The 26,942-nt window shown below is 43.2% G+C and overlaps 1 protein-coding gene across 1 annotated transcript in view; it reads right to left on the reverse strand.

The window, feature by feature from the left end:
• The window catches only part of DCN (decorin), a 179,704-nt gene that overhangs the window by 147,829 nt on the left and 4,933 nt on the right, over positions 1 to 26,942 (reverse strand). The window contains exon 2 of the mRNA XM_075344797.1: positions 20,783 to 21,016. Within this exon, the coding sequence (XP_075200912.1) occupies positions 20,783 to 20,978 (196 nt within the window). The 5' untranslated portion in view covers positions 20,979 to 21,016. The remainder of the gene's footprint in view (positions 1 to 20,782; positions 21,017 to 26,942) is intronic.

The following is a 26,942-nucleotide window of genomic DNA, read 5'->3' on the forward strand; positions in this document are numbered from 1 at the left end:
TTTCAAGCATGTGATACTCATTCAAATTCACCGGTAGCAAGTAACAGGTGTGGGTAATATAAAGATCATGCCTCTTACCAGATAAAAAGGGGAAAAGTTTATCAATACTTGCAATGAAAGAAGAGAAGAGAACTGTCTCAGCACTCGATAACCAAATTTTTAAAAAATATCAACAATCTCAAGGTTACAAGGCCATCTCCAGAGATCTGGAGAGCTCTGAAGTGGCAGCAATGAGTGTAGATCTAAATCCCATTGAACATCTGTGGGGAGATCTTAAAATTGCTGTTGGGAGAAGCTGCCTTCAAATATGACAGATCTGCAGGTTTGCAAAAGAAGATTTATTCAAAATTCTAGTTGAGAGATATAAGAAGCTGGTTATAGAAAGTCATTGATTGCAGTTATTAATTCCAAAGGGTGTGCAATCAACTATTAAGCTGAGGGTGGCAACAATTTTGTCCAGCCCATTTTTTGGATTTTGTGTGAAATTATGTCCAATTTACATTTGTTCTCTGTTATTTTTTGTGTTCTTCCAACTCACACAAAGGAAATAAACATGTGTATAACAAACATATGTAATTGCAATAATTTTCTGGGTGAAACACTTCATTTTTTGGAACAATTTCAAGGGTTCCAATACATTTTGCTATGACTGCACATTTGCACCCTTTAGTGCCTTTCATGTGGCACTAAAGGTTATTTAGCCTGGTTTAACTTAATAAATAAATAAACAAAAAATGAATAAAAAACAATGTGGAGTCCCCCCTATTTTTGATAACCAGCCAAGGTAAAGCAGACAGCTGTGGGCTGATATTACCATGATGGGAATGTTCATAGTGTTTGGGCCCTTCCCAGACTAAAAATACAAGTATCAACCCCATTTATAACCCCATTTGGCACTCCCCTGGGCAATGGAATGAACCGAGGTGAAACACCAGAATTTGAGCATGTAATGGATGTGCCACTTCTGCAATGGCTGTGGCCTACTCTTTTTAGGCTGAAGAAGGCCCAACAATTATTGGTTTCCCTAGCCTGAAAATACCAGACCCCACTTGTCCGCTTTACCTTGGCTGGTGATCCTATTTGGGGCGGAACCCATGTTTTTATTTTAAAATATTTAGTTAATTTTAAATAATTTAATTTCAAAAAATGCCCTAAGGCAGTTGGCAGCGCTTAACCAAAAACCTATATAATCTTGCAGCTTGGTTCTAATGGTAGAGGAACCCCTTCACTCTACCAAATCATTAAACAAAAAATAGAGGTTTTTTAAATAAAAATCCACAATAAACCAGCGCTAGATAGGTTTTTGCACTTTTATTGACATAAAACTTTTTCTATCCTTGTTTCAAGGCAAAACATTTAATGACAAACAACACACTGATTATTATCAGGTCCAAGGACCACATAAACCACATATAAAAATTACCAGAGGAATAATGCTTATAATAAAAAATTCCTTATAAAACCAACAAACTCCGAGATGATACAATATTCACATTAAATTGGTTTGACCAGTTTGAATAAATTGCCCCGGCCGGTGGCATATATTTTGTCAAATGGATATTTTTAAACTGGTAAATTAAGTGATATACCAAACCACTCGGTTGACTTGCACGCTTACTTTACACAATATAAGCATGCAGCCTATATCTCACTTCAAGATGCCACAATCGGCCGGTCCCGTACACTTTCAAATGTACTTGCAATAAAACTATGCAAGGTCGGTGAGACGAAAAAGAAGCTGGCTGTAGACAGAAAAGAGTCAGCGGTAGTTACTCAGCCTCTCCGGCGGGCAGTCCAGACCATATCCAGTGTAGGTTGACTGGGTCCACGCAGGGAGGAAGTTGTTTAGCAGGTTAACACCTTCTTTTTCGTCTCACCGACCTTGCATAGTTTTATTGCAAGTACATTTGAAAGTGTACGGGACCGGCCGATTGTGGCATCTTGAAGTGAGATATAGGCTTTGGAAGGAGGGGTCCGGTGATCATATACCTCCCTCAGAGCCAGCACTAATCGCGGCCACTGCTCCCAAAGTGTCCGCTCTGGGAGTTTAACCAATTAACCCTGCACATAGCGGTTTCAGCTTAATCGGAGGAGAAAAGCCGGTCCATTTACCGCAGACATAATTCTGCTAGTAAACTCTGCTGATTCACATCGTGGATCAGGGGTGTCATTGTGGTTAAACTGTTTGAGTTTTTTCCCCAAGGTCTGGGAGTAATTACAACGCTGCATGCTTATATTGTGTAAAGTAAGCGTGCAAGTCAACCGAGTGGTTTGGTATATCACTTAATTTACCAGTTTAAAAATATCCATTTGACAAAATATATGCCACCGGCCGGGGCAATTTATTCAAACTGGTCAAACCAATTTAATGTGAATATTGTATCATCTCGGAGTTTGTTGGTTTTATAAGGAATTTTTTATTATAAGCATTATTCCTCTGGTAATTTTTATATGTGGTTTATGTGGTCCTTGGACCTGATAATAATCAGTGTGTTGTTTGTCATTAAATGTTTTGCCTTGAAACAAGGATAGAAAAAGTTTTATGTCAATAAAAGTGCAAAAACCTATCTAGCGTTAATTAAAAAACCTCTATTTTTTGTTTAAATAATTTAAAGCAACAATGTGGGGTGACCTAAGTTCTGGATTAGCAGCCAAGCTAAAGCTTCCAGCTGCGGTCTTCACCTTAGATGGCTACCAAAGATAAGGGGGATTCCATGTCTTTTGTTTATTTCTAAGTAGTGCATTTGGGGCTAAAAACAAGACCAAACACCCTTTAGTGCCACATGAAAGGCCCTAAAGGATGTAAGCTTACAATATGCAGAGGGGTGGAACATTATATACAGTATATGTTTCACATCTATTATCTATCTATCTATCTATCTAATCCTATTCTAGTCTATTCTAATCTCTCTAGCATTTTTTGGCAATGGATCAGTCAAAACATAATGGCAGTCTATGGGCAATGGATCCATTAAGGGATAGAAGAACAGATCTGAAACAAGAAAGCCAGCACATAATTCTAAACTGTATTAATAAAATCAGAGATTTTTGGCAAAAAATTGTAATCTTTTGAGCTACCCCACCACGCCACAGCAAATCTCATGGGGCAGTCCTACTCTAAAATAATTTATTTAAAAGGTGCCAGATGGCCTCACACATTTTCAAAAAGTAGAACTGTTTAAAGCAGCACTTACCTGATGCTTTTCAGTCTGGTATCCATGACTAAGTCATGGCTGTGGGCGGGACAGGCCCAGGCAAGTGCTGCTTGAATTAAATAGCCTGTGGACAGGACTGGATGACTGAGTGTGAACAGTCACCACTTGACAAAATCGGACACATAGAATAACCACATAAGGGTGCTCGGCTAAGTGGAGGTCAACCACAAACCAAAAAAAAATCCGAAACAAGAAAGCCAGCATTTAATTCTAAACTCTAAACTCAGAGATTTTTGACAAAAAATTGCAATCTGCCACGTCATGGCAAATCTTTAATTCAATAAAATCTCTGATTTTATTAATACAGTTTAGAATTTTGTGCTGGCTTTCTTGTTTTGGATAGAAGAACAGATGCTTTACCAGCAAATACATTGCCCATAGACTCTCATTATCCTTCAATAGATCCGTTAGCGATCTGTATTTGGATCCGCAGAATAAACATTGGGGTCTCAGAAGTTTTCATCCGTTGACAACAACGGATGGCAGACAGATTGAACCTGAAGGAAGACAAGTTTTGACCAATCTGTTAATGGATCCGTCATCGTTATAGGCAATGGATCAGTTAACAGATCCATTTTTGCATTTACAAATGGAAGCAAAAGCCGAAATTATTCAAGACATGTGAACATAGCCTAAGCTTGTTATAGCAAGTAAAGTAAAATAATTATTGCTTAGACCCTCTGCCACCTACCAAAATAAGAGCATACATATTAGCTAGGGATAATTCCTAGACCATACATATATAAATCTCATATATACAGTAGTGTGCAAATGATTTAGAAAGGTGTAGAAAAAATGTAATGTAAGGACTAGTGATGAGCCAGTATGCTTGTTACTACTCGGTACGCGCACGAGTATCACTGTACTCGGGCTACTCGGCGGGGACCGAGTAATCTCGCGATACTCGTGCTGTACTCGTGGTCTTCATTTCTGCATGTTGGCGCTCTTTTGAGAGCCAGCCCTCATGCAGGGATTGGCTGGCAGACCACTGCAATGCCACAGCCCTGTTAGTTGTGGAATTGCAGTGATTGGCCGGCCCGCACAGCGTGACTGAGCCTTTATACCGGCCGGCGCGCTGTGCTCTGCTCACAGCCATCCAGACAGTCAGTGCAGGGAGAGTGTCGCTGCTTCAGGGAAAGGTTTGCGGCCCTTTATAGCTATTTCCGTAGCAGGGCTGCAAACAGTGTGACCAAAAGTCCTTCTCAGGACTATTCTAGTTGTATACAGGCAGACAGGGTATAGCCAGGTCGGAGTACAGTAGCAGAGTCCTTCTCAGGACTATTGTTGCTGTATACAGGCAGGGTATAGCCAGGTCGGAATACAGGCTAGTGACCAGAAGAGTCCTTGTCAGGACTATTGTAGCAGTATACAGGCAGGCAGGCAGGCAGGCAGGCAGGGTATATAGCCATTCCTAGTGGTGACCGTATACCAGCCTTCATCATATCTGGGGCTGGTGTACACAGTCTAAAACAGTCCAGATAGTGTCAGACTTCTCATTAATTTTTGCTCCTAAAACCTGTTAGGTTCTTAGTGCGTCCGTGCTTGCATTTAAAAACCGCACGTGTGTGCCTGTCGGTGGCAGCGTACAGGTGCACTTGTGTGCGTTTTTACCAAACTATTATATAACGCACAAGTGTAGTGTATAATACACGTCAGTCAGCAGTGGCTGATAGTGTCAGAGTTCTCATTAATTTTTGCTCCTAAAACCTGTTAGGTTCTTAGTGCGTCCGTGCTTGCATTTAAAAACCGCACGTGTGTGCCTGTCGGTGGCAGCGTACAGGTGCACTTGTGTGCGTTTTTACCAAACTATTATATAACGCACAAGTGTAGTGTATAATACACGTCAGTCAGCAGTGGCTGATAGTGTCAGAGTTCTCATTAATTTTTGCTCCTAAAACCTGTTAGGTTCTTAGTGCGTCCGTGCTTGCATTTAAAAACCGCACATGTGTGCCTGTCGGTGGCAGCGTACAAGTGCACTTGTGTGCGTTTTTACCAAACTATTATATAACGCACAAGTGTAGTGTATAATACACGTCAGTCAGCAGTGGCTGATAGTGTCAGAGTTCTCATTAATTTTTGCTCCTAAAACCTGTTAGGTTCTTAGTGCGTCCGTGCTTGCATTTAAAAACCGCACGTGTGTGCCTGTCGGTGGCAGCGTACAGGTGCACGATTTGCACAAACTTGGATATAACGCCCAAGTCTAGTGAATACACGTCAGCACAGCATTGCAAAATGCGCAAGGGCGTTGGCAAGGAACAAGGAAGTGGACGTGATGGTGGTGCAGGCAGAGGCCGAGGTCGTGGGCAAGCTCTAATTTCGCCACAACAAAGGGCCACATCTAGTCGCTTGCACGTCCTGTCCCAAATTCTTGGGGACCGCAGCAGTACACCGCTCTTGAACCAAGACCAGTGTCAACAGGTTGTTAGTTGGATAGCGGATAATGCTTCAGATTGGCACCACCACAAACATTCTGTCTTCCACACGGTCAAGTGTCAGTAGCCGTGATACTGCACCGCACATTTCAGAACCTGATCCTCCTTCCTACCACAAGGCTGAGTACACGTCCTCGGACATTAATGATCCCACACTTGGACACTCGGAAGAGCTGTTCACGTTTCCATTTGCACATTCTGGCCTCTCGCCAGCTAATGTTGAAGTGGGTCATGAGGAGATCGTATGTACAGATGGCCAAATATTTGAGCAGCCACGTTCTCACAAAGTTGGCAACGTGTCTCAACAAGGGGTGGACGATGATGAGACACAATTGTCAGGAAGTCAGGAGGAGGAGCAGGGTGCGGAAGAGGAAGACGACGTGGTGGATGATCCAGTAACTGACCCAACCTGGCAGGAGGATATGCAGAGCGAGGACAGCAGTGCACAGGGAAAGGGAGGCGTAGCCTCCCAACAGGCAGTAAGAAGCAGGGTGGTGGCTCCAGGCAGAAGTCAGGCAACCGTTCCCCGGAACAACAACACGACACAAGGTGCCTGTACAAATGTTAGGTCTTCCCGAGTCTGGCAGTTTTTTAAATTGGCTCCAGATGATTCTAAAAAGGCCATTTGCAACACCTGCCGTGCCAGCATCAGCAGGGGTACCAAAACTAGCAGCCTGACCACCACCAGCATGATCAGGCACATGTCAGCCAAGCACCCGACTTTGTGGGAAGTACAACAGAGTCGAGGAGCAGTGCTTGCTGATGTCACTGCTACGTCTTTGCTGGTTGTGCATGCGAGCCAATCCCCTGTTCATGCTGCCTGCGAACAAGCCTCCTCCGGTCCTGCACCTGCAGTTGCCTACGCAGAAATAACACCATCATCAAGCACGTCCTTGTCCCAGCGCAGCGTTCAGTTATCCATTCAGCAAACCTTTGAACGCAGGCGCAAAGACACTGCCAACACCCCACATGCCACAGTTCTAAATGCTAACATTTCGCGACTGCTTGCGCTGGAAATGTTGCCTTTTAGGCTGGTGGTGACAGAAGCTTTCCGCGACCTGATGGCGGCAGCTGTCCCACGTTACTCGGTCCCCAGCCGCCACTATTTCTCCCGGTGTGCCGTCCCCGCGTTGCATAACCACGTGCCACAAAACATCACACGTGCCCTGAACAACGCTGTTTCACCCAAAGTCCACCTAACCACAGACACGTGGACAAGTGCTTGTGGGCAAGGCCGCTACATCTCGTTGACGGCACACTGGGTTAATATTGTGGAAGCTGGGACCCAGTGTGAGCGAGGGACGGAACACGTCCTTCCCACACCAAGGTTTGCAGGCCCTACCTCAGTCAGGGTTTCACCCACACTCTACAGCTCCGGAATGTCATGCTCTTCAGCCTCCTCCTCCTCCTGCGCATCCTCATCCACTGTACCCTCCACACCAGTCCCAAGCTGGAAGCACTGCAGCACTGCCTCGGCGAAGCGGCAACAGGCTGTGCTGAAGCTAATCTGCATAGGTGACAAACCCCACAATGCAGAAGAGGTGTGGACAGCTCTGAAACAGCAGGCAGATCACTGGCTCACACCTCTGAACCTAAAACCAGGAAAGGTCGTGTGTGACAATGGCCGGAACCTGGTGGCGGCTTTGAGGCGAGGCCAGCTGACACATGTTCCATGCGTGGCCCATGTGCTCAAGCTCGTGGTTCAGCGGTTTCTAAAGTCATACCCAGAGCTGTCTGATCTGCTGGTAAAAGTTCGCCGCCTGTCTGCACATTTTCGAAAGTCACCTACTGCTTCAGCCGGCCTTGCCGGCTTTCAGCGCCGTTTGCATCTTCCGGCTCACAGACTGGTGTGTGATGTCCCCACGCGTTGGAATTCAACTCTGCACATGTTGGTCAGGATATGTGAGCAGAAGAGGGCAGTTGTTGAGTACCTGCATCACCTAAGCCGTCGGGAAATGGGTCAAACTCCACACATAACACCTGAGGAGTGGAGATGGATGTCTGACCTATGTACCATCCTCCAAAACTTTGAGGACTCCACCAAGATGGTGAGTGGTGATGACGCCATTATTAGCGTCACCATACCGCTACTCTGCCTTCTAAAACGGTCTCTGCTCAAAACCAAACATGATGCATTGCAGGCGGAGCGCGATGAGTTGCAGCAAGAAACAGTAGTGGGTGTGGGTGATAACACACAGCCCAGCCTCGTCTCATCACAACGTGCAGTGGAGGACTATGACGAGGAGGAGGATGAAGACATGGAGCAAATCTCCGGCCAAATTGAGGATATGACATGCACACCAGTCATATCATCGGTTCAGCGTGGCTGGCCAGAGGACAGGGTAGATGAGGAGGAGGAGGAGGAGAAGGAGGACGACAGCATGTTCAGTCATCGTGTTGGTCAGGCTACTGAAGTCCTGGCTGTTAAGAGTCTGGCGCACATGGCTGACTTTATGGTAAGCTGCCTGTCTCGTGACCCTCGCGTTAAGAACAGCTTGGCCGACAATCATTACTGGTTGGTAACACTGTTAGACCCACGCTACAAGGAGAACTTTATGTCTCTTATTCCCGAGGCGGAGAGGTCAACCAAAATGCAGCAGTTCCGGAAGGCCATAGTCACAGAAGTAGGCAAAGCATTCCCCTCACAAAACGCTAGCGGCATAGGTCAGGAATCAGTGGACAACCAAGGCGTACAGCCGAGAGAGGCACAAGTCCAATCCGCCAGAGGTAGGGGAAGAGTCTTTAAGATGTGGGACAGTTTTCTCAGCCCCTCACATACCACAGCCCCTGAGGTGCGGGGTAGTGCCACAAGAAATCCTAAGTTTGCCCAGATGCTCAAGGAGTACCTTGCAGATCAAACAACTGTACTCCGACATTCCTCTGTGCCTTACAATTATTGGGTATCCAAGGTGGACACGTGGCATGAATTGGCTCTCTACGCCTTGGAAGTCCTGGCCTGCCCTGCCGCTAGCATTTTGTCAGAGCGTGTTTTTAGTGCCGCAGGTGGAATCATTACAGATAAACGCACCCGCCTTTCAACTGTAAATGCTGATAGGCTGACTCTGATCAAGATGAACAAGGGTTGGATTGGGCCAGACTTCACCACACCACCAGCAAATGAGAGCGGAATTCAAAGTTTGTAACGGGAATTTGCCATGTACCTCCAGTCACCCATGGGTACACACTTCTGGACTTTGGATAATCGCTGGACTGCTCCTCCTTCTCCTCATGCGCCACCATGATGACCGTTACAAGAGTTAGGCCTTTGTTTCAGGTATACCCCCAGTGGTAAATTTTTTCGCCCATTCTTTGCAGAATGGACATTACAACGACAGGAGACCCGCTCCTTTGCAATGGGAACAATGTTTTGAGGCCTCCATGCACGTCTCTATCCAGGGACAACGTGGAGCCTCCCAATTTTTGGCTGCCCTGCCAAAGGGCTATACTATAATACACCCACTTCCTGACAATGGACACTTAATGTTTTGAGGCCCTCATGCACGTCTCTATCCAGGGACAACGTGGAGCCTCCCAATTTTTGGCTGCCCTGCCAAAGGGCTATACTATAATACACCCACTTCCTGACAATGGACAATTAATGTTTTGAGGCCCTCATGCATGTCTCTATCCAGGGACAACGTGGAGCCTCCCAATTTTTGGCTGCCCTGCCAAAGGGCTATACTATAATACACCCACTTCCTGACAATGGACACTTAATGTTTTGAGGCCCTCATGCACGTCTCTATCCAGGGACAACGTGGAGCCTCCCAATTTTTGGCTGCCCTGCCTAAGGGCTATACTACAATAGACCCACTTCCTTCCAATGGGCACTTCAGGTTTACAGGCCCTCATGCACGTCTCTATCCAGGGACAACGTGGAGCCTCCCAATTTTTGGCTGCCCTGCCTAAGGGCTATACTACAATAGACCCACTTCCTTCCAATGGGCACTTCAGGTTTACAGGCCCTCATGCACGTCTCTATCCAGGGACAACGTGGAGCCTCCCAATTTTTGGCTGCCCTGCCTAAGGGCTATACTACAATAGACCCACTTCCTTCCAATGGGCACTTCAGGTTTACAGGCCCTCATGCACGTCTCTATCCAGGGACAACGTGGAGCCTCCCAATTTTTGGCTGCCCTGCCTAAGGGCTATACTACAATAGACCCACTTCCTTCCAATGGGCACTTCAGGTTTACAGGCCCTCATGCACGTCTCTATCCAGGGACAACGTGGAGCCTCCCAATTTTTGGCTGCCCTGCCTAAGGGCTATACTACAATAGACCCACTTCCTTCCAATGGGCACTTCAGGTTTACAGGCCCTCATGCACGTCTCTATCCAGGGACAACGTGGAGCCTCCCAATTTTTGGCTGCCCTGCCTAAGGGCTATACTACAATAGACCCACTTCCTTCCAATAGGCACTTCAGGTTTACAGGCCCTCATGCACGTCTGTATGCAGGGTCATTGGTGAACCTCACAATTTTGGACTGCCCTGGCAAAGGAAAATACTACAAAGACTCAGTTCCTCAAAATGGGCACATTAGACTCAGAGGCCTTTATGTATGTCTCTTCTCAGGGACATCGGAGTGCCACACAATGTTTTACGTAAAATCTTTCATGTATTGATCTCAAAAAGTAACATACATTAGCTCTATCTCACTATTGGGTATGTGCCCTTAACATTTCCGCCATGAAAATTCATTTTGGTGTCATTTTGGAAGGTTTTCTGGTGAGTCCGTAAAAATGGCGTAAAACGCGGACAAAATTGTTCACAGCTGTGACTTTTGAGTGATAAATGCTTCAAGGGGTCTTCCCCATGCTGTTGCCATGTCATTTGTGCACTCTTCTGAGACTTTTGTGCCATTTTTAGGGTTTCTACATGCTGCCGGTGGTCATTTCACAAAAATACTCGGGTCTCCCATAGGATAACATTGGGCTCGGTGCTCGGGCCGAGTACACGAGTATCTTGGGATGCTCGGCCCGAGCCTCGAGCACCCGAGCTTTTTAGTACTCGCTCATCACTAGTAAGGACGCTTTCAATAATATAATGTTAATTAATTTTTTATCAAGTAAAAAATGCATATTGAGTGAACAAAACAGAAATCTAAATCATACCAATATTTGGTGTGATCAGATCACCCTTTGACATGAGCTATATTCTTGGGATCGTTTTCTTGCTGCAGAATATATTTGGATCAAGGAAGACACTTCCATGATAGTATTTCTCAGCAATGAGGACATCATTAATCTTGACCTAATTCCCAACACCATTTACTGAAATGCAACCACAAACTTGCAAGGAACCTCCACCATACTACACTGTTGCTTGGGGACCCTTATTGTTGTTTCTGCCTTATTTTAAAGCAAAATATATCAAATTTTGATTCATCAGTAGTGAAGAACCTGCTGCCATTTTTCTGGACCAAGTTCCAATGTTTTCATGCATAGTTGATTCACAAAGCATTCTTCCTATGTCGAAGAAGCCTTTTGACCTCAATTTTCCCATTAAAGCCACTGATGGCAATGCTTCTCTGAAAGTAATATAAGTGTAGCTGGGTCCCAATGGTTGTAGCCAGTTCTGAGCGGATGTCAGGACTAGACATCTAATTTTGAAGAGGAATAAGCATGATGTATCTTATTTACTTGGCCAGCCACAACATCTACGTTCCTCCACATTAGCCATTTCTTGGTGTCCTTAATGCTCAGAAATGCAGTCAGATACATATACATCATGCAATACCATCAGCAAGGCATCTAATTAACTCCAAATTTATTCTGCAGCAGGACAGCACCAAATATTTCGCTACTGTTATTAAAGGAAATCTGTCACCTTGGAAAATGCTATTTATCAGTAGATATAGGGTTAATCTGTAGGTTAATAACATTACAATGCTTCCTGGCCTCCTTACGGGAAGTGTGGCTATGGGGAGAAAATGAACATATTTCCTCCCAGGAGGAGTCAGCTTAAAGTATGGAGTGGCTACAGTCACCTCTCACAGCACCGCTCACTACACTGTCAGCAGTATCTGTAGGCACGCATCGGAACTTTGATTGACAGCCAACACTGCACAGATGCGCTGTATAAAGGAACCCAGGAAGAATCAAGGCCATAAACCACATAAGCAGTCTCAACTATAGGAGAATAAAGTGTATAATAAGTGGATTTATTAGAATGGAATTTAAGTCGTATATTCCTGAAATAAGTATTCCCCAGAATGTGGATTTTTTTGTCATTAATTCAGTAAATTGGTGGCCAGCTAATTGCCTTTTTACTAAACCAAAAAAAGCCAGAAAAAGATTAAAATTAACTTAATATTCCCCTTCCTGCTCACCTCTCCGACCATCCCCGAATTTCAAATCTATATGTAGATATTTTACCACAGACCCAAAAGCATAATATGGTACACTTAATTTTTAAAAGAATATAGTAGCTGTAAATAATATTTTCTTGTAAAAAAATTCATGTGATTTGGCGTATTGAAATATAATCAAACATGCTCATCTCTAATATCTCTGCAATATTGTGCTATACAGAGGCAGAACCTAAAATTTAAGAGGAATGATGGTTGAGGAAACACCAAATGCATATTTTAGCTACCATGTTTTTCCAAAAATAAGACACTGTCTTATACTATTTTTGCCCCGAAAAAAGCACAAGGGCTTATTTTCCAGGTAGGTCTTATTCTTGGAGAAACATGGTTGGAGGTAAGTTTACCCCTCCCAAAAAAGCAGACCCCCTTCCTTTCCAGGAAAATCATACTTACTATACCCTGGACGTCTGGTGGCTCCCAGGTCCTCCTGTGATCTTTGGAGGGCGCTCCCAGCAGGTAAGATCTATGCTGCATCCCCTGCTCCTGGATGAAACACTCACATACATCAGATCGCACATACATACATACTCACACACTCACACATTAGATCGCATACACAATCACACATCAGATTGCTCACACAATCACACATTAGATCGCACACACACTCATCACATCTGGCAATACCAATTGCTTCCTACCAGCAGTTAAAGATGAGATGCAGTGCAGTGGAACGCATGGAGGCCCGGCGGTGGAACACATCGATGCATTTCACTGCAGGTCTTATGCGTTCGACTACACTGCACCTCAGGATTCTCTGCCGCCTCAGAAAAAATCAGTATTGCAAGATGTGATGAGTGTGTGTGTGCGATCTGATGTGTGATTGTGTGTATGATCTGATGTGTGAGTATGTGTGAGTATGAGTGTGCAATCTGAAGTACGTGTGTGAGCTCTGATATGTGTGTGTGTGTGTGCAATCCGATGTGTGCGGGTGTGTGATCTGATGTGTGTGGGTGTGTGATCTGATGTGTGTGAGCGATCTGATGTGTGTGGGTGTGTGATCTTATGTTTGTGGGTGTGCAATCACTGCAGCCCCTTCCGCTCTGTGTCTGGTGAGTGTGATTGCGGGGTGTCCACTGTCCATAATGAAGTGTCCTGCAGTATCTGCAACGTTTTTAGCTGCATGGACACTCTATTATTGATTCGCGACTAGGGCTTATTTTCGGGGGAGGGCTTATATTTAAGCCTTGTTTCGAAAATGCTGAAACTCCCTGCTAGGGTTTACTTTTGCGGGGAGGGCTTATGTTTGGAAAAACACAGTATTAAGTAAGGAACAAAGGCCCAATTCATTATTGCATCTGTGTCTGTTTTTCATTGAGTATTTAGTGTTTTTACACCGCATTCATCATTCTATTTGCACCATTTTATGTATTCATTGTATTTTTATGCTCACCATTGTGGACAGAGTTTAGGGTTTTCAGGTATTTTTGCCTGATTCATTATTTTGACCTTTCAAAAAGTCACAAATTTTTTTGCAAAAGTAACCTCTGGAGTGATTTAATGTATGCCCATACTGTTGGTACAAATTTTGCAACATTTTAAAGGAGTATATGACTTTTGTGCTGAAATGTCACAGAACAGGTTAAAGACAAAAATAAAGAGAATTTTCTATTTTCCATAAAATTCTTGAACCACATTCACCATTTAGATGAATTTGGCAGGAAAAAAAACCTTGTCAGCAAAAAACACAAAATTAATAAAGAAAAGTGATTTTGTACAATTGCAAATGATGGATTGAGTCCTAAGTGTGTCTCCTGCCAGAGACAGTTCATTAATACAGTATTTCACTAGAGAGTACGGAGTGGAAAAGTAGAATAAAGGTGAAGAAACAATATCACCAACTGAAAAAGAACGATACAAGTATATTTATATAAAAAGGAAGATTTGATATAGAATGGAAGTCATCTTTGATAAAAAGCCAAGTGGTGATTTGTGTGTTTGTAGATTCTTTGAAGAAAATGAGATAGTGACATACTATGGGAAAATGATATGCCTCCAAAAGTCAAGATATTCAAGAATGGAAAAAGTTCATGAAGTTCATTGAGCAATTTACCAGTTTACAATCTGTATTTGTTAGTATAAAGCCATTAATCACAGCTAAAGACTTTATATTCATGTAATGGAATATTATACATGAAAAGATGTCGGCTGCTGGAAGAGTTATTATAATAATTAGAATTGATTTCCATAAGAAGCCAGTGATTGACACATTTGTTATAGAGAAGATCTCACTGAGTCATCTTTATGAACATGTTATATTCATTGTAACATGAACAGGAGGAAATTGGTTACAACAGAATAAAAAAGCCACCAAATTTTTGGCACATTGTGACTAAGTAGTCATTCCTAAAAATGTTTTGGGCCAATATATGATACAATATGTGTCCTTCAAATCCATGCACTAAATAAAATATCAAGTGATGTGTGGACATCCAGATTCAGTCATGCAAAGTTACTAATTTTTTGTCTCGGTTCCAACTTGGGGAAATTGGTATTATTGACTAAAATGATATATGGAACTTAGTTTAGGTAGTTTACACGAGCTAAACTATACTGAATAAAAATATAAACACAACACTTTTGTTTTCACTCCCATTTTTCATGAGCTAAACTCAAAGATCTAGGACTTTTCTATGTACAAAAGGCTATTTTCTCACAAACATTGGTCACAAATTTGACTAATTTCGGGTGTCACACGGTACGATCTATCGTGCGATCGCACGAGCGATCGTACCCGCCCCCGTCATTTGTGTGTCACAGGCAAATCGCTGCCTGTGTCGCACAAAGTCATTAAACCGCCGTCACATGTACTTACCTGCAGAGCGACCTCGCTGTGGGCGGTGAACATCCTCTTCCTGAAGGGGAGGGATGTTCGTCGTCACAGCGACGTCACACAGCCGCCGGCCAATAGAAGCGGAGGGGCGGAGATGAGTGGGACGTAAACATCCTGCCCACCTCCTTCCTTCCGCATAGCCGGGGGGTGCTGCGGGACGCAGGTAAGCTTTGTTCATCATTCCCGGGGTGTCACACAGAGCGATGTGTGCTACCCCGGGTACGATGAACAACTGGCGCCATGAAAAATAAACATTTTTTTAAAAATAAGCGACGTGTACATAACTCACGATTTGTGACCGATTCTGCGTCGCTCGGAGGTGTCAAACGAGACAACATCGTGAACAATGCCGGATGTGCATCACGAAAACCTTCACCCCGAAGATGCATCGCACGATAGATCGTCTCGTGTGATGCCCGCATTGCTCTTTATTAGTGAGCACTTCTCGTTTGGCAAGGTAATCTATCCACCTCACCAGTGTGGCATATCAAGATACTGATTAGTCAGCATGATTATTGTACAGGTGTGCATTAGGCCTTCTTCACATGTCCGTGCAAAACACTAACGTTTGCATAACCAAAGAAATTCAGCACAAACTGTCAAAAAACATCTCAGGATAGCTCATCTGCTGCTCATCATCTTCATTGGGGTTTCCCTCTGTCTGCAGTTTGTCATCGTAATCAAGTTGAGTGGGTAGATGCTCACATTTGATGGCATCTGACACATCAGAGAGGTGGGTGAGTGATTTGCTGGTGTCACAGTTGTGAATCTAGGGGCTCATGGTGGTGGTTGGGTTACAGTGTGAGCAGGTGTATGTTATGGACAATCAACAAAGGTGCATTTTATTGATGCCATTTTGAATGCACAGAGATACCGTGATGAGATCCGGAGGCCCTTTGTTGTGCCATTCATTTATGACCATCACCTCATGTAGCAGCATGATAATGCATGACCCCATGTTGCAAGGATCTGCACACAATTCCTGGAAGCTGAAAACATCCCAGTTTTTGCATGGCCGACATAATCACCGGACATATCACCCATTGAGCATATTTGGGATGTTCTGGATATAATAGCTTGGTCAACTTCATAACAATATCCAGCAACTTTGCAAAGCCAAGGCAAATGATGATCATAATAGACACTGACTGGTTTTCTGACCCCCGGACCCTATCAACATTGTAAAACTGCATATTTTAGAGTGGCCTTTTATTGTAATTATGCTTTCTAATCAGCATCTTGATATGCCACACCTGTGAGGTGGATGGATTATCTCGGCAAAGGAGAAGTGCTCAGTAAGGCTAATCTCTAGGGATAAAGACCTCAGAATTAGAATTAATAGATCCATACTGTCTTTATAACATTATTATTCCTATACTACGGTTCCCAAACCTTACATTAATCCTACAATAAACTCATAGTATATATACTCAAAGAAATATTCAAAAAATATTTTCCAAGTGGATTCAATATCAATTTTATTATTGTATTTTTTTGTTTTTTATATTTTTTGGATACACAAAGTGCACAAAGTGCAGCATAAAAACAACATACGTTTGGGTAAACAGAAAAAACAGGACAGTGCGACCCAAGCAACAGACAATAATCAGAACGATTCGTATAATGATCTTATATGCAGCATTCACAAGGCAATAAATATATGTACATATAGCGGTACCCAGGGATGTGTAACCCCAGATTAAAGTGCTTATTTATAATGCTGTTAGTCAAATGACATATTTCATATTATTGCACCTCAATCATATTGTACATATCATACTCTGTGCAATATAACATACAAAAATGCATTAATTTGGATACAGCGCTTAGCTATGGTATGCGTGTAGCTAGTATAAAAATATTGCACATTTCCCATATAAATATATGTACATATAGCGGCACCCAGGGATATGTAGCCATAGATTAAAGTGCTTATTTATAGTGCTGTTAGTCAGATGACATATTTCATATTATTGCACCTCAATCATATTGCACATATCCCACCATATGCAACATAACACATGTACAAAAAATTGCTTTGGATATGATAAAAAATATTAACATTTGTGCCAAGCCTCCCGGTCTAGTCATAATAACTGCTCATAGTTACAACATGGGGAGTTTAACCCCTAGAAAAAGCCACCTCAGGTCAATATGCCAGGTCTCAGGTCGCACTGCCCCGCACCCCAACGCGTTTCGCCGGAGCTTCGTCCGGAGGGGTGCGGGGCAGTGCGACCTGAGACCTGGCATATTGACCTGAGGTGGCTTTTCTAGGGGTTAAACTCCCCATGTTGTAACTATGAGCAGTTATTATGACTAGACCGGGAGGCTTGGCACAAATGTTAATATTTTTTATCATATCCAAAGCAATTTTTTGTACATGTGTTATGTTGCATATGGTGGGATATGTGCAATATGATTGAGGTGCAATAATATGAAATATGTCATCTGACTAACAGCACTATAAATAAGCACTTTAATCTATGGCTACATATCCCTGGGTGCCGCTATATGTACATATATTTATATGGGAAATGTGCAATATTTTTATACTAGCTACACGCATACCATAGCTAAGCGCTGTATCCAAATTAATGCATTTTTGTATGTTATATTGCACAGAGTATGATATGTACAATATGATTGAGGTGCAATAATATGAAATATGTCATTTGACTAATAGCATTATAAATAAGCACTTTAATCTGGGGTTACACATCCCTGGGTACCGCTATATGTACATATATTTATTGCCTTGTGAATGCTGCATATAAGATCATTATACGAATCGTTCTGATTAATGTCTGTTGCTTGGGTCGCACTGTCCTGTTTTTTCTGTTTACCCAAACGTATGTTGTTTTTATGCTGCACTTTTTGCACTTTGTGTATCCAAAAAATATAAAAAACAAAAAAATACAATAATAAAATTGATATTGAATCCACTTGGAAAATATTTTTTGAATATTTCTTTGAGTATATATACTATGAGTTTATTGTAGGATTAATCTCTAGGGATGATTGAATATCAAAAATATTCGGCAATATTCGGCTTCGCGAATATCCGACGAATAGGTCGCCGCTATGTGAATATTCGATGAGCAATGTAAGTCTATGGGAAGCCCGGATAGTTGCTATTCGGCAACTATTCTGGTTTCCCATAGACTTACATTGCGCATCGAATATTTGCAAATAGTCAAATAGCGGCGACCTATTCGGCGAATATGGGCGTTGCCGAATATTTAAGGTATTCGATCATCCCTACTAATCACATGTCCAGTAATCATTTGTTAGAACAGATTCAGCAGAAATCGGTTGGCAAAAAAGTTGGGCAAACACACATTTTTTGTCTGTTTTGATCCAGTTTTCTGACATTGGAGTCTATGGAAAACAGTTCAGTTAATGGCTTGCTACAGTATGTATCTTCCATTTGAAACTGATCCAGTAACGAAAAAACAGATCCCTTACAAATGCAAAAAAAGGGATGGCTAAATAGCAATCAGTTAATGGATTACTTTTCCATAGACTCCAGTGTTAAAAAAAACAGATCCTGTAAGAATTATTTTTTTCAAAACAAACAAAAATGTGATTGCACAACCTTTTAGCCAACAAATTGCTGCTGAATCCATTCTGATGGATGACTGGACATGTGAACTTAGCCAAATTTGTCAATAATATTTGAGAGGAAATGCAGATACTCATCAGTGATGCCATCAATGATCATAGTCATTCATTTTCCATTTTCTTTTCCATTCAGCCAATATTGTCACGAGCATTCCTTATATATATAACTCATCCCTGCAGAATGTAACACACAGACATCTTCGGCTTACTGTTTTTCCAGGACACTCCTCACATTCCCATATCTCTACACAAAACATATACCATTACCACCAGTGCTTCCCTAGTGTGCCTCCTTATAATAATGTCCCCCCTACCATGCCTCCTCTTACAATAATGATCCTGTGCAGGGCATACATAGAAATAATGTGATCCCATAGCAAAAGTCATTTTGTGGCACATACTGTAGGTACAGGCAAAGAAGGAAATACCTTTCCGCGTTTTAAGACAAAGGAGAGGGAAGTCCCTTGGTGTTCTCACCAATTATAATACCAATTTCATGGACCACATGGAGTATGATGCCCCTAAATATGCCTCAACACAGAAAGATGCTCTCACATCCTGCAACTACACAGCATGATTGCCCCACAAACTCTACACAGTAGTATAGTTACCACAGCTCCCTGCCCTGCCTGCTTTCAGAACCCCCATGCATTATGATGGTTACCACTGCCTCCCAAGTATGATGATTACCACTACCCCCAGAAAGTACGATAGTCACCACTGCTTCCCCCCGTAACATGGTTACAACTACCCCCACACGGTATGTTGGTCACCACTGACCCCACACAGTACGATGGTCACCACTGCCCCTCCCATATTATGATATTCCCATCACACAGTAACATGGTTACTAAAAATGAGCGAATCTTTGGATTTTCGGTTTGCTGGCACCGAACCAAGCCCCCACAAACCCCCAGTTCAAACTTGGCCTGAGGAGGTTTGGAATTACTGATTGGCAGTTTGGGTCTCTGCCCACTTACAGCCAGACATAAGCAGATTACTTCCGGGGGAGGGTGTGTGGGCTTTTTCATTTTTTTTTGTTTCACACTACATGTGATCATACTGTTGTTACCACTGACCCCAACACAGCATAATAGTCACTACTGCCTTCCAACACATTATAAATGCCAACTCTACCCACTCCACATTATGATGGTTATCACAGCTCACCAAAAATTGTGATGCGCCTCACACATTATGATGGCTACCCTGCCCCATATGCAGTATGATGGTCCCCCCACAACCTCTCACACAGAACAATGGTCATCACTGTTCCCTACACAGTTTGATTCCCACCACTGCCCCTTCACATTATGATGTCCATCACAGCACCCCACAGAGTATGTTGGTCCCCCCACAGCATGAAGCCTTCAAAGCCCACCACATAGTATGATGGTCACACCATAGCATGATCGTCTCCACAGCCCACCACACAGTATGATGGTCCCTCACAGAATTATAGTCTTTACAACCCCCACACTGTATGATGTTTCCTCCATAGCCACAATACAGTATGATGGTCCCCCACAGCTCTTCGTATAGTATTATGGTCCCTCCACACAGTATAACAGTCCCTCACAACTCCAATATAATATGAAGGCCCAAACAGTCTTCCTTATAGGATAATGATCCCTTTACAACAACAATACAGTATGATAGTCCTCACATAACCCCTCTCCTAGTATGATAGTCCCCTTACACACTATTATGGTAACTTCAGCCCACAAATACTCACCTAATCCACCCACAGCCGCTGTTTCCTCTTCTATTCTGTCTTGCGGTAAATGCAGACAGTGCATTGCAGGGATATCATTATGCCAACAAACGTCCCCCTGCATGGTGCTGGCCTTTAGTAGGCTGGGTGTATTCTGTGGCCTGCCAGAGTATGTGACAGAGCATGAAGCCAGTGGTTCTGTGCTCTACCACAGCTGTTAAAAGTACTGAAGATGTTGATACTGTTAACAGTGTCACAATTGATGAGGCCCATATTTTATTTGCCACTTTTGCCAGATAGCCAATCTGGCCCTGCATGGAAGTATCCCAAGTAAATTAGCCATTTAATCTGAAATTATTCATTCCATATCTTATTTGTTATGCTCAATTAATGTGACCCACGTGACAAGTTTCTGTAGTTCACTCAGTAGAAAGCAGAACTTTTATAGACCTTCAGGAACATAATCATTGTGCTATCTGTGAGAATGGACTTGAGACTCAAGAATTTTAACAATGAATGGTTCACTGCTGTACAAAAAGATTTTAACGGGGCAATGGATATTGTACTTATACTCGTTTTCAATGTGCCACAACTTACCAATATCAGAACACTGCACAACACGAAGGTGACATTGACAGCGGAAAGGGCATGCAGGTCCAACTGGCTCATCTACTGTGACTGGGTCTAAACCGGAGCCATCATCTTCTAGCATAAAATCAAAGAGACCCTTTTGATAAAAAGGTTTTGAGTAGCAGACTGCGGCAAGCAAAGAGAGGATGATGACTGTCTTCATGGTGTCAGAACATCTATAACTGAGCAAACCAATGAAACCTGGAAATCAAAGAAAGTTGTGTAAAATCATTATTGAATGAATGCACTCAAGTTAATCAGTATGTTCCATTACTCTTTTAACAGTCATAAAGAACAACATATATTGTATTTGACATTAATGAAAAAGATAAATGTTTATTAATTTATTTTGGGGTTGGGAGAGTGAATTATATGGGTAACAGAAATTAAGTTTCAAAAGCTAATACCACTGAAGATTTTTCCTTAAAGGGGTATCCCCGTCTCCAAGATCCTATCCCAATATGTAGTAGGTGTAATAACAATAATATTAGTAAATACCTTCAATTAGAAATGTATTATAATTCTCCTGATATAGCCATGTCTCTTACCTCATGTGCAGGGCATTTTAGCTTAGGTATCCATGGGTATGTCCATTTATATAGTGACAGTTAGTTGTTCGGGGTCGTAACCATGGATACCTAAGCTGCAATGCCCTGCACATGAGGTAAGAGACATAGCAAATCAGAAAAAAATATACTACAAATGTAATTAAAAGCATGTGCCAATATTATTATTATTATTATTATTATACGTACTACATATTAGGATATGGGAAAAGGAGAACAAGAGTTTTTATAGTGCAAAAAGTAACAAATTTTTATTAAACAGTGGTGGGGGAAAAATCCGAACAGTCATTAAAAACATATAAAAACATTAATGGCGGTTAACCCCTACATTAGGGCATGGTACAAATATTGGAATGTAAATACATAAGGCATGTGAATAGCACGTACTCAATGGTGCAGAAATAACACGTGGGTATTGTCATAACAGTCTGCAGAAAAAACAGTGATGTCACTTTATCAGGCAAAAATGCTGCAGTAATCTACACTTAACACCAGACCTTAGAGTGTATATATATAAGAGGCATGCAGATGTAACGTACTTATTTGTACAGAGACGCTATATAAATACCATTTGGTATGCTGCCAAAACACTCTGAAGTCATGCTGCCGAGAAAACACTGCAGTGTATAGTTGCAGCTGTGATTGAAATTAAAGCCCCACTGAGAGCCCGCACACATAAATAACAGTGCAAAAAACGCCCATTACCAGTCCAACCAAGTAAGGGGGAAAGGTCCGCCAGTAACTGCAGCCTCGGAAGACCTACGTACGTTTCGATATTAGGAATATTAAATCTTCGTCAGGGAGGAGGCATGAAGTGTCAACACTCCCCTGTCACTGGCTTTTAAATATGCCATTGTGATTGCCGCGAGACTTCCGGGTACTTTCAAAACAAAATGGGAAGAACTAGCACAAACTTGTTCTCGGGGCTTCCTGGGTCTGTTGTGGGACCATAATTCCACCTCATTGGTCTCAATTGAAACGGAATTAGAGGCATTGGAAAAAAATCTAACAGAGGCGTGTACACCAACTGTCGTTACCCGCTTCTACGCCGAGATTGATAAAGAGTTGGAGAAATGGGAGCAGGAGATTAGGACCTTCAAACTGAAGAAATTAAATAGGGATATCCAGGACTATACCCTACGGAGGGCATATAGATGGAGAAACAATACAACCAGAGGACGTACGGGGGATACTGCCAACAAGAACCCCCGTTTAAGATCCTCGTCATTAGTGTCTATGACCTCAGCGGGAGGTTCCTCCTCTGGGGCCTCAGTGAGCTCCATGGACCTTGGAGATTCCGTCGGGGCACGTGTCAAACATCGAACCCGGCCACCCGTGACATACAATAAGAACAAACGTCAAGGGAATAAACTCCAGGTACTTAATTTATCTCAACGGGTGCTCACTGGGGCTCAGGTGGAGGTCCTCTCACGTGGTTTAACCTTTTCTCCCTCTAATGCTTTCCACCTTTTCTCAACTTTGAAGGACCTTAACCTGTTTTCACGAAAACTAATTCTTAAAAAACTTTTTTATAAGCGGAATGACGGGTCCGACAGTGTGGTGGAACGTGAGGCCATACGTAATCTTGAGGATCTACTCCAGGAACAGGAGATCCCGACAACAGGTACGTTCCCAGATGCCCTTCTGCCTAAGTCAACTAAGTTTCCCCCACTGTCTATTAGCCCTGCAATTGAGATCTTTACCAAAATGGTTAGTGAGGATCTTAAAAAAATCCCGACTAATCGGAAAAGGGACAATTTGACTCTGTAATAAACAGAACAAATATGATTAGGGAAGGAATACTCCAAAATACCATCACAAAAGTAGGGGTGGACCCAGACTTTTCTGGAGCCCAACCCAATTAGCACAAACTCAAAAGCTTATTAGAAAAGGAGAACAAGAGTTTTTATAGTGCAAAAAGTAACAAATTTTTATTAAACAGTGGTGGGGGAAAAATCCGAACAGTCATTAAAAACATATAAAAACATTAATGGCGGTTAACCCCTACATTAGGGCATGGTACAAATATTGGAATGTAAATACATAAGGCATGTGAATAGCACGTACTCAATGGTGCAGAAATAACATGTGGGTATTGTCATAACAGTCTGCAGAAAAAACAGTGATGTCACTTTATCAGGCAAAAATGCTGCAGTAATCTACACTTAACACCAGACCTTAGAGTGTATATATATAAGAGGCATGCAGATGTAACGTACTTATTTGTACAGAGACGCTATATAAATACCATTTGGTATGCTGCCAAAACACTCTGAAGTCATGCTGCCGAGAAAACACTGCAGTGTATAGTTGCAGCTGTGATTGAAATTAAAGCCCCACTGAGAGCCCGCACACATAAATAACAGTGCAAAAAACGCCCATTACCAGTCCAACCAAGTAAGGGGGAAAGGTCCGCCAGTAACTGCAGCCTCGGAAGACCTACGTACGTTTCGATATTAGGAATATTAAATCTTCGTCAGGGAGGAGGCATGAAGTGTCAACACTCCCCTGTCACTGGCTTTTAAATATGCCATTGTGATTGCCGCGGACCCGGAAGTCTCTCTCGCGGCAATCACACCTGGCGCCGGACGAAAACACGCGAGATGATGGCCATCACGTCATCTTCGCGCATGCGCGGGAGCGGGGACGCGTCACCAAGGCTCCCGCGCATGCGCGCGACGTAAAGATGGCCCCAGCTACGCGCGCACGAACGGCACCTAGATGCAATCGCACAGAGACAGCCAGATACCGCAGCAATAGTAAATGTGAACAGATCTCACTGAAATATGAAGTAACGCAACAACATTCATAAATTTGAGAAAAGTGAAACCAGATAATATAATATAAGAAGGTCCATCTTTAGTTGTTCATATGAATCAGGAGAAATGATGAATCTCACAAGGCAGGCATATGATCATTTTCTAGGTCCTATTAAAAAAGGACATGCATAAATAAATAAATACGCCAGAACAGTGGGGAGAGATGCACAAAAAATTGAGGCAGTTTAAAAACAGTTAAAAACATGAATAAAAAGGGACAGAGGATACAGGTGAGAGAGCAAATGGCTATTTCAGAATGAACAGTGGGCATAATCCAATGATAAATGGAGTACAAAATATATGTATAACATATACATAGTCCATTATATATATAGGGGTGACCATAAAGAGCACAACATCACAAAATCAAGTGACTTACAGGAGGAGAGACCATGCAGGATCAAGGAAATATCAAAGCTACAGAAAAGGGGCATAACTCACTGATTCGTTTAGGCCCTTAGGAGCCAGTGTGTCCAGGGTCACTATCCACTTGGTCTCACACTGCGCCAAGCGTTTCTTAAGATCGCCACCTCTGATCCCCCCCGTTACCACATCAATCCCCCTTATCTTCAACTTTGAGGGGTCACAGGAGTGGTGTGATCTGAAATGCCTGGGCAGTGTTTTGAGTGTTGTCAGGTCCTCCTCCGTTTTAGCCGCAGCAATGTCCCTCACGTGCTCCCTGACCCTAATGCGGAGCTCCCTAGAGGTGAGTCCCACATAGGTCAGGGGGCACGTGCATGTTGCAAAGTACACCACATGTGTGGTTGCACACGTGATGTAATGTTTGATGTTATAAGTTTTCTGTCCATCAGATGAACAGAATGTATGGCTACGAAGGACATTGCTGCACGCCACACAGTGGCCACAGGGAAAACAACCCTGTAGAGGACCATGAGAACCAAAAGGATTGACTCGAGGTGGAACATAGTGGCTCTGGACCAGCATGTCCCTTAAATTCTTTGCTCTCCTAGATGTCATAAGGGGATCCTGGGTAAGCACACTAGCCAGAATAGGGTCGGTCATTAAAACCGGCCAGTGTTTCTTCAGGATCTGACGTATGGTCTCCCATTCCTGACTGTGTGTTCCGATGAACCGCACCGCGGTATCACGTTCTGCCAATTTTTTCGGGGCACCAGTGAGTAGTTGCAACCGGGGGGTCATTTTGGCCCGATTGTAGCCCGCCCTGATGCTTCTACCGCTGTATCCCCTCTCACGGAAACGCTCCCTGAGGTCAGCCGACTGGGCCTCGAAGCTGTCATTAGAAGAGCAAATTCGCCTCATCCTCAGATACTGTCCGGTGGGAATGGCACGAATTGTTGATGGATTGTGATCAGATGTAGCATGTAGCAGAGCATTGACGGAAGTCGTCTTCCGAAAGACGTCCGTCTGGATCACTCCCCTCTGATCCACCTTAATCAAGATGTCGAGGAAGTCTATCATATGTCTACTACTTTTATAAGTGAGCTTGATATTAAGATCATTGATGTTTAAATGTCTCATGAATAGATCCAGCTGCTCAGCTGTGCCCTGCCACACAAACAGAACATCGTCTATATATCTAAGCCAACACTGCACGTGGGCGCTAAGCCCGGAGCCCTTGTCCGCAAAAACCAGCCTCTCCCAGAAACCCAGAAAGAGGCCTGCGTACGAAGGCGCACAGGCCGCGCCCATAGCAGTGCCGCGTTGCTGTAGATAATAGATGTCTTTAAAGACGAAGAAGTTGTGTGATAGCACAAACTCAAGCAGCTCGATGATCAGCTCACTCAATTCGCCATTCCGACCGGACGTCTCGAGAAAGAAACGGACAGCTCGTATTCCATCCGTATGAGAAATACACGTATATAAGCTCTCAACGTCGGCTGTAACAAGGATCATGTCCTCTTCCAGAGAGATGCCGTCAATGCGCCTAAGGACGTCCGTGGTGTCCCGGACATAAGAGGGTAACGTTTCAACCAAAGTTTTTAAGTGGTGGTCTATGAACCGGCAAATGGGGTCACATAAACCCTCTATGCCTGACACAATCGGACGACCAGGCGGATTGACAGCATCTTTGTGGACTTTAGGCAGTATGTAGAATGTAGGGACTCTGGGATATTTTTTACACAGTCCGTCAAACATTTTCTTGTTGATCAGGCCGGTATCCAGAGCCCTACGAAGTATCGCGGTAAGTTCAGTGGAAAAAACAGTCAGGGGATTGGAGGGCAATTTCCTATAAGTGCTCTTATCCCGAAGCTGTCTGAGAACCTCCTGTTCATACTTAGCACAAGACAGCACCACAATATTACCCCCCTTGTCGGCAGGTTTTATCACAATGTCATGAAAGCCCTGCAATTCAATCAAAGCCTTCCTTTGAGAGTGAGTCAAATTGTCCCTTTTCCGATTAGTCGGGATTTTTTTAAGATCCTCACTAACCATTTTGGTAAAGATCTCAATTGCAGGGCTAATAGACAGTGGGGGAAACTTAGTTGACTTAGGCAGAAGGGCATCTGGGAACGTACCTGTTGTCGGGATCTCCTGTTCCTGGAGTAGATCCTCAAGATTACGTATGGCCTCACGTTCCACCACACTGTCGGACCCGTCATTCCGCTTATAAAAAAGTTTTTTAAGAATTAGTTTTCGTGAAAACAGGTTAAGGTCCTTCAAAGTTGAGAAAAGGTGGAAAGCATTAGAGGGAGAAAAGGTTAAACCACGTGAGAGGACCTCCACCTGAGCCCCAGTGAGCACCCGTTGAGATAAATTAAG

This window comes from Anomaloglossus baeobatrachus, chromosome 4 (genome assembly GCF_048569485.1).
Source record: "Anomaloglossus baeobatrachus isolate aAnoBae1 chromosome 4, aAnoBae1.hap1, whole genome shotgun sequence".
NCBI classification, from domain to species: domain Eukaryota; kingdom Metazoa; phylum Chordata; class Amphibia; order Anura; family Aromobatidae; genus Anomaloglossus; species Anomaloglossus baeobatrachus.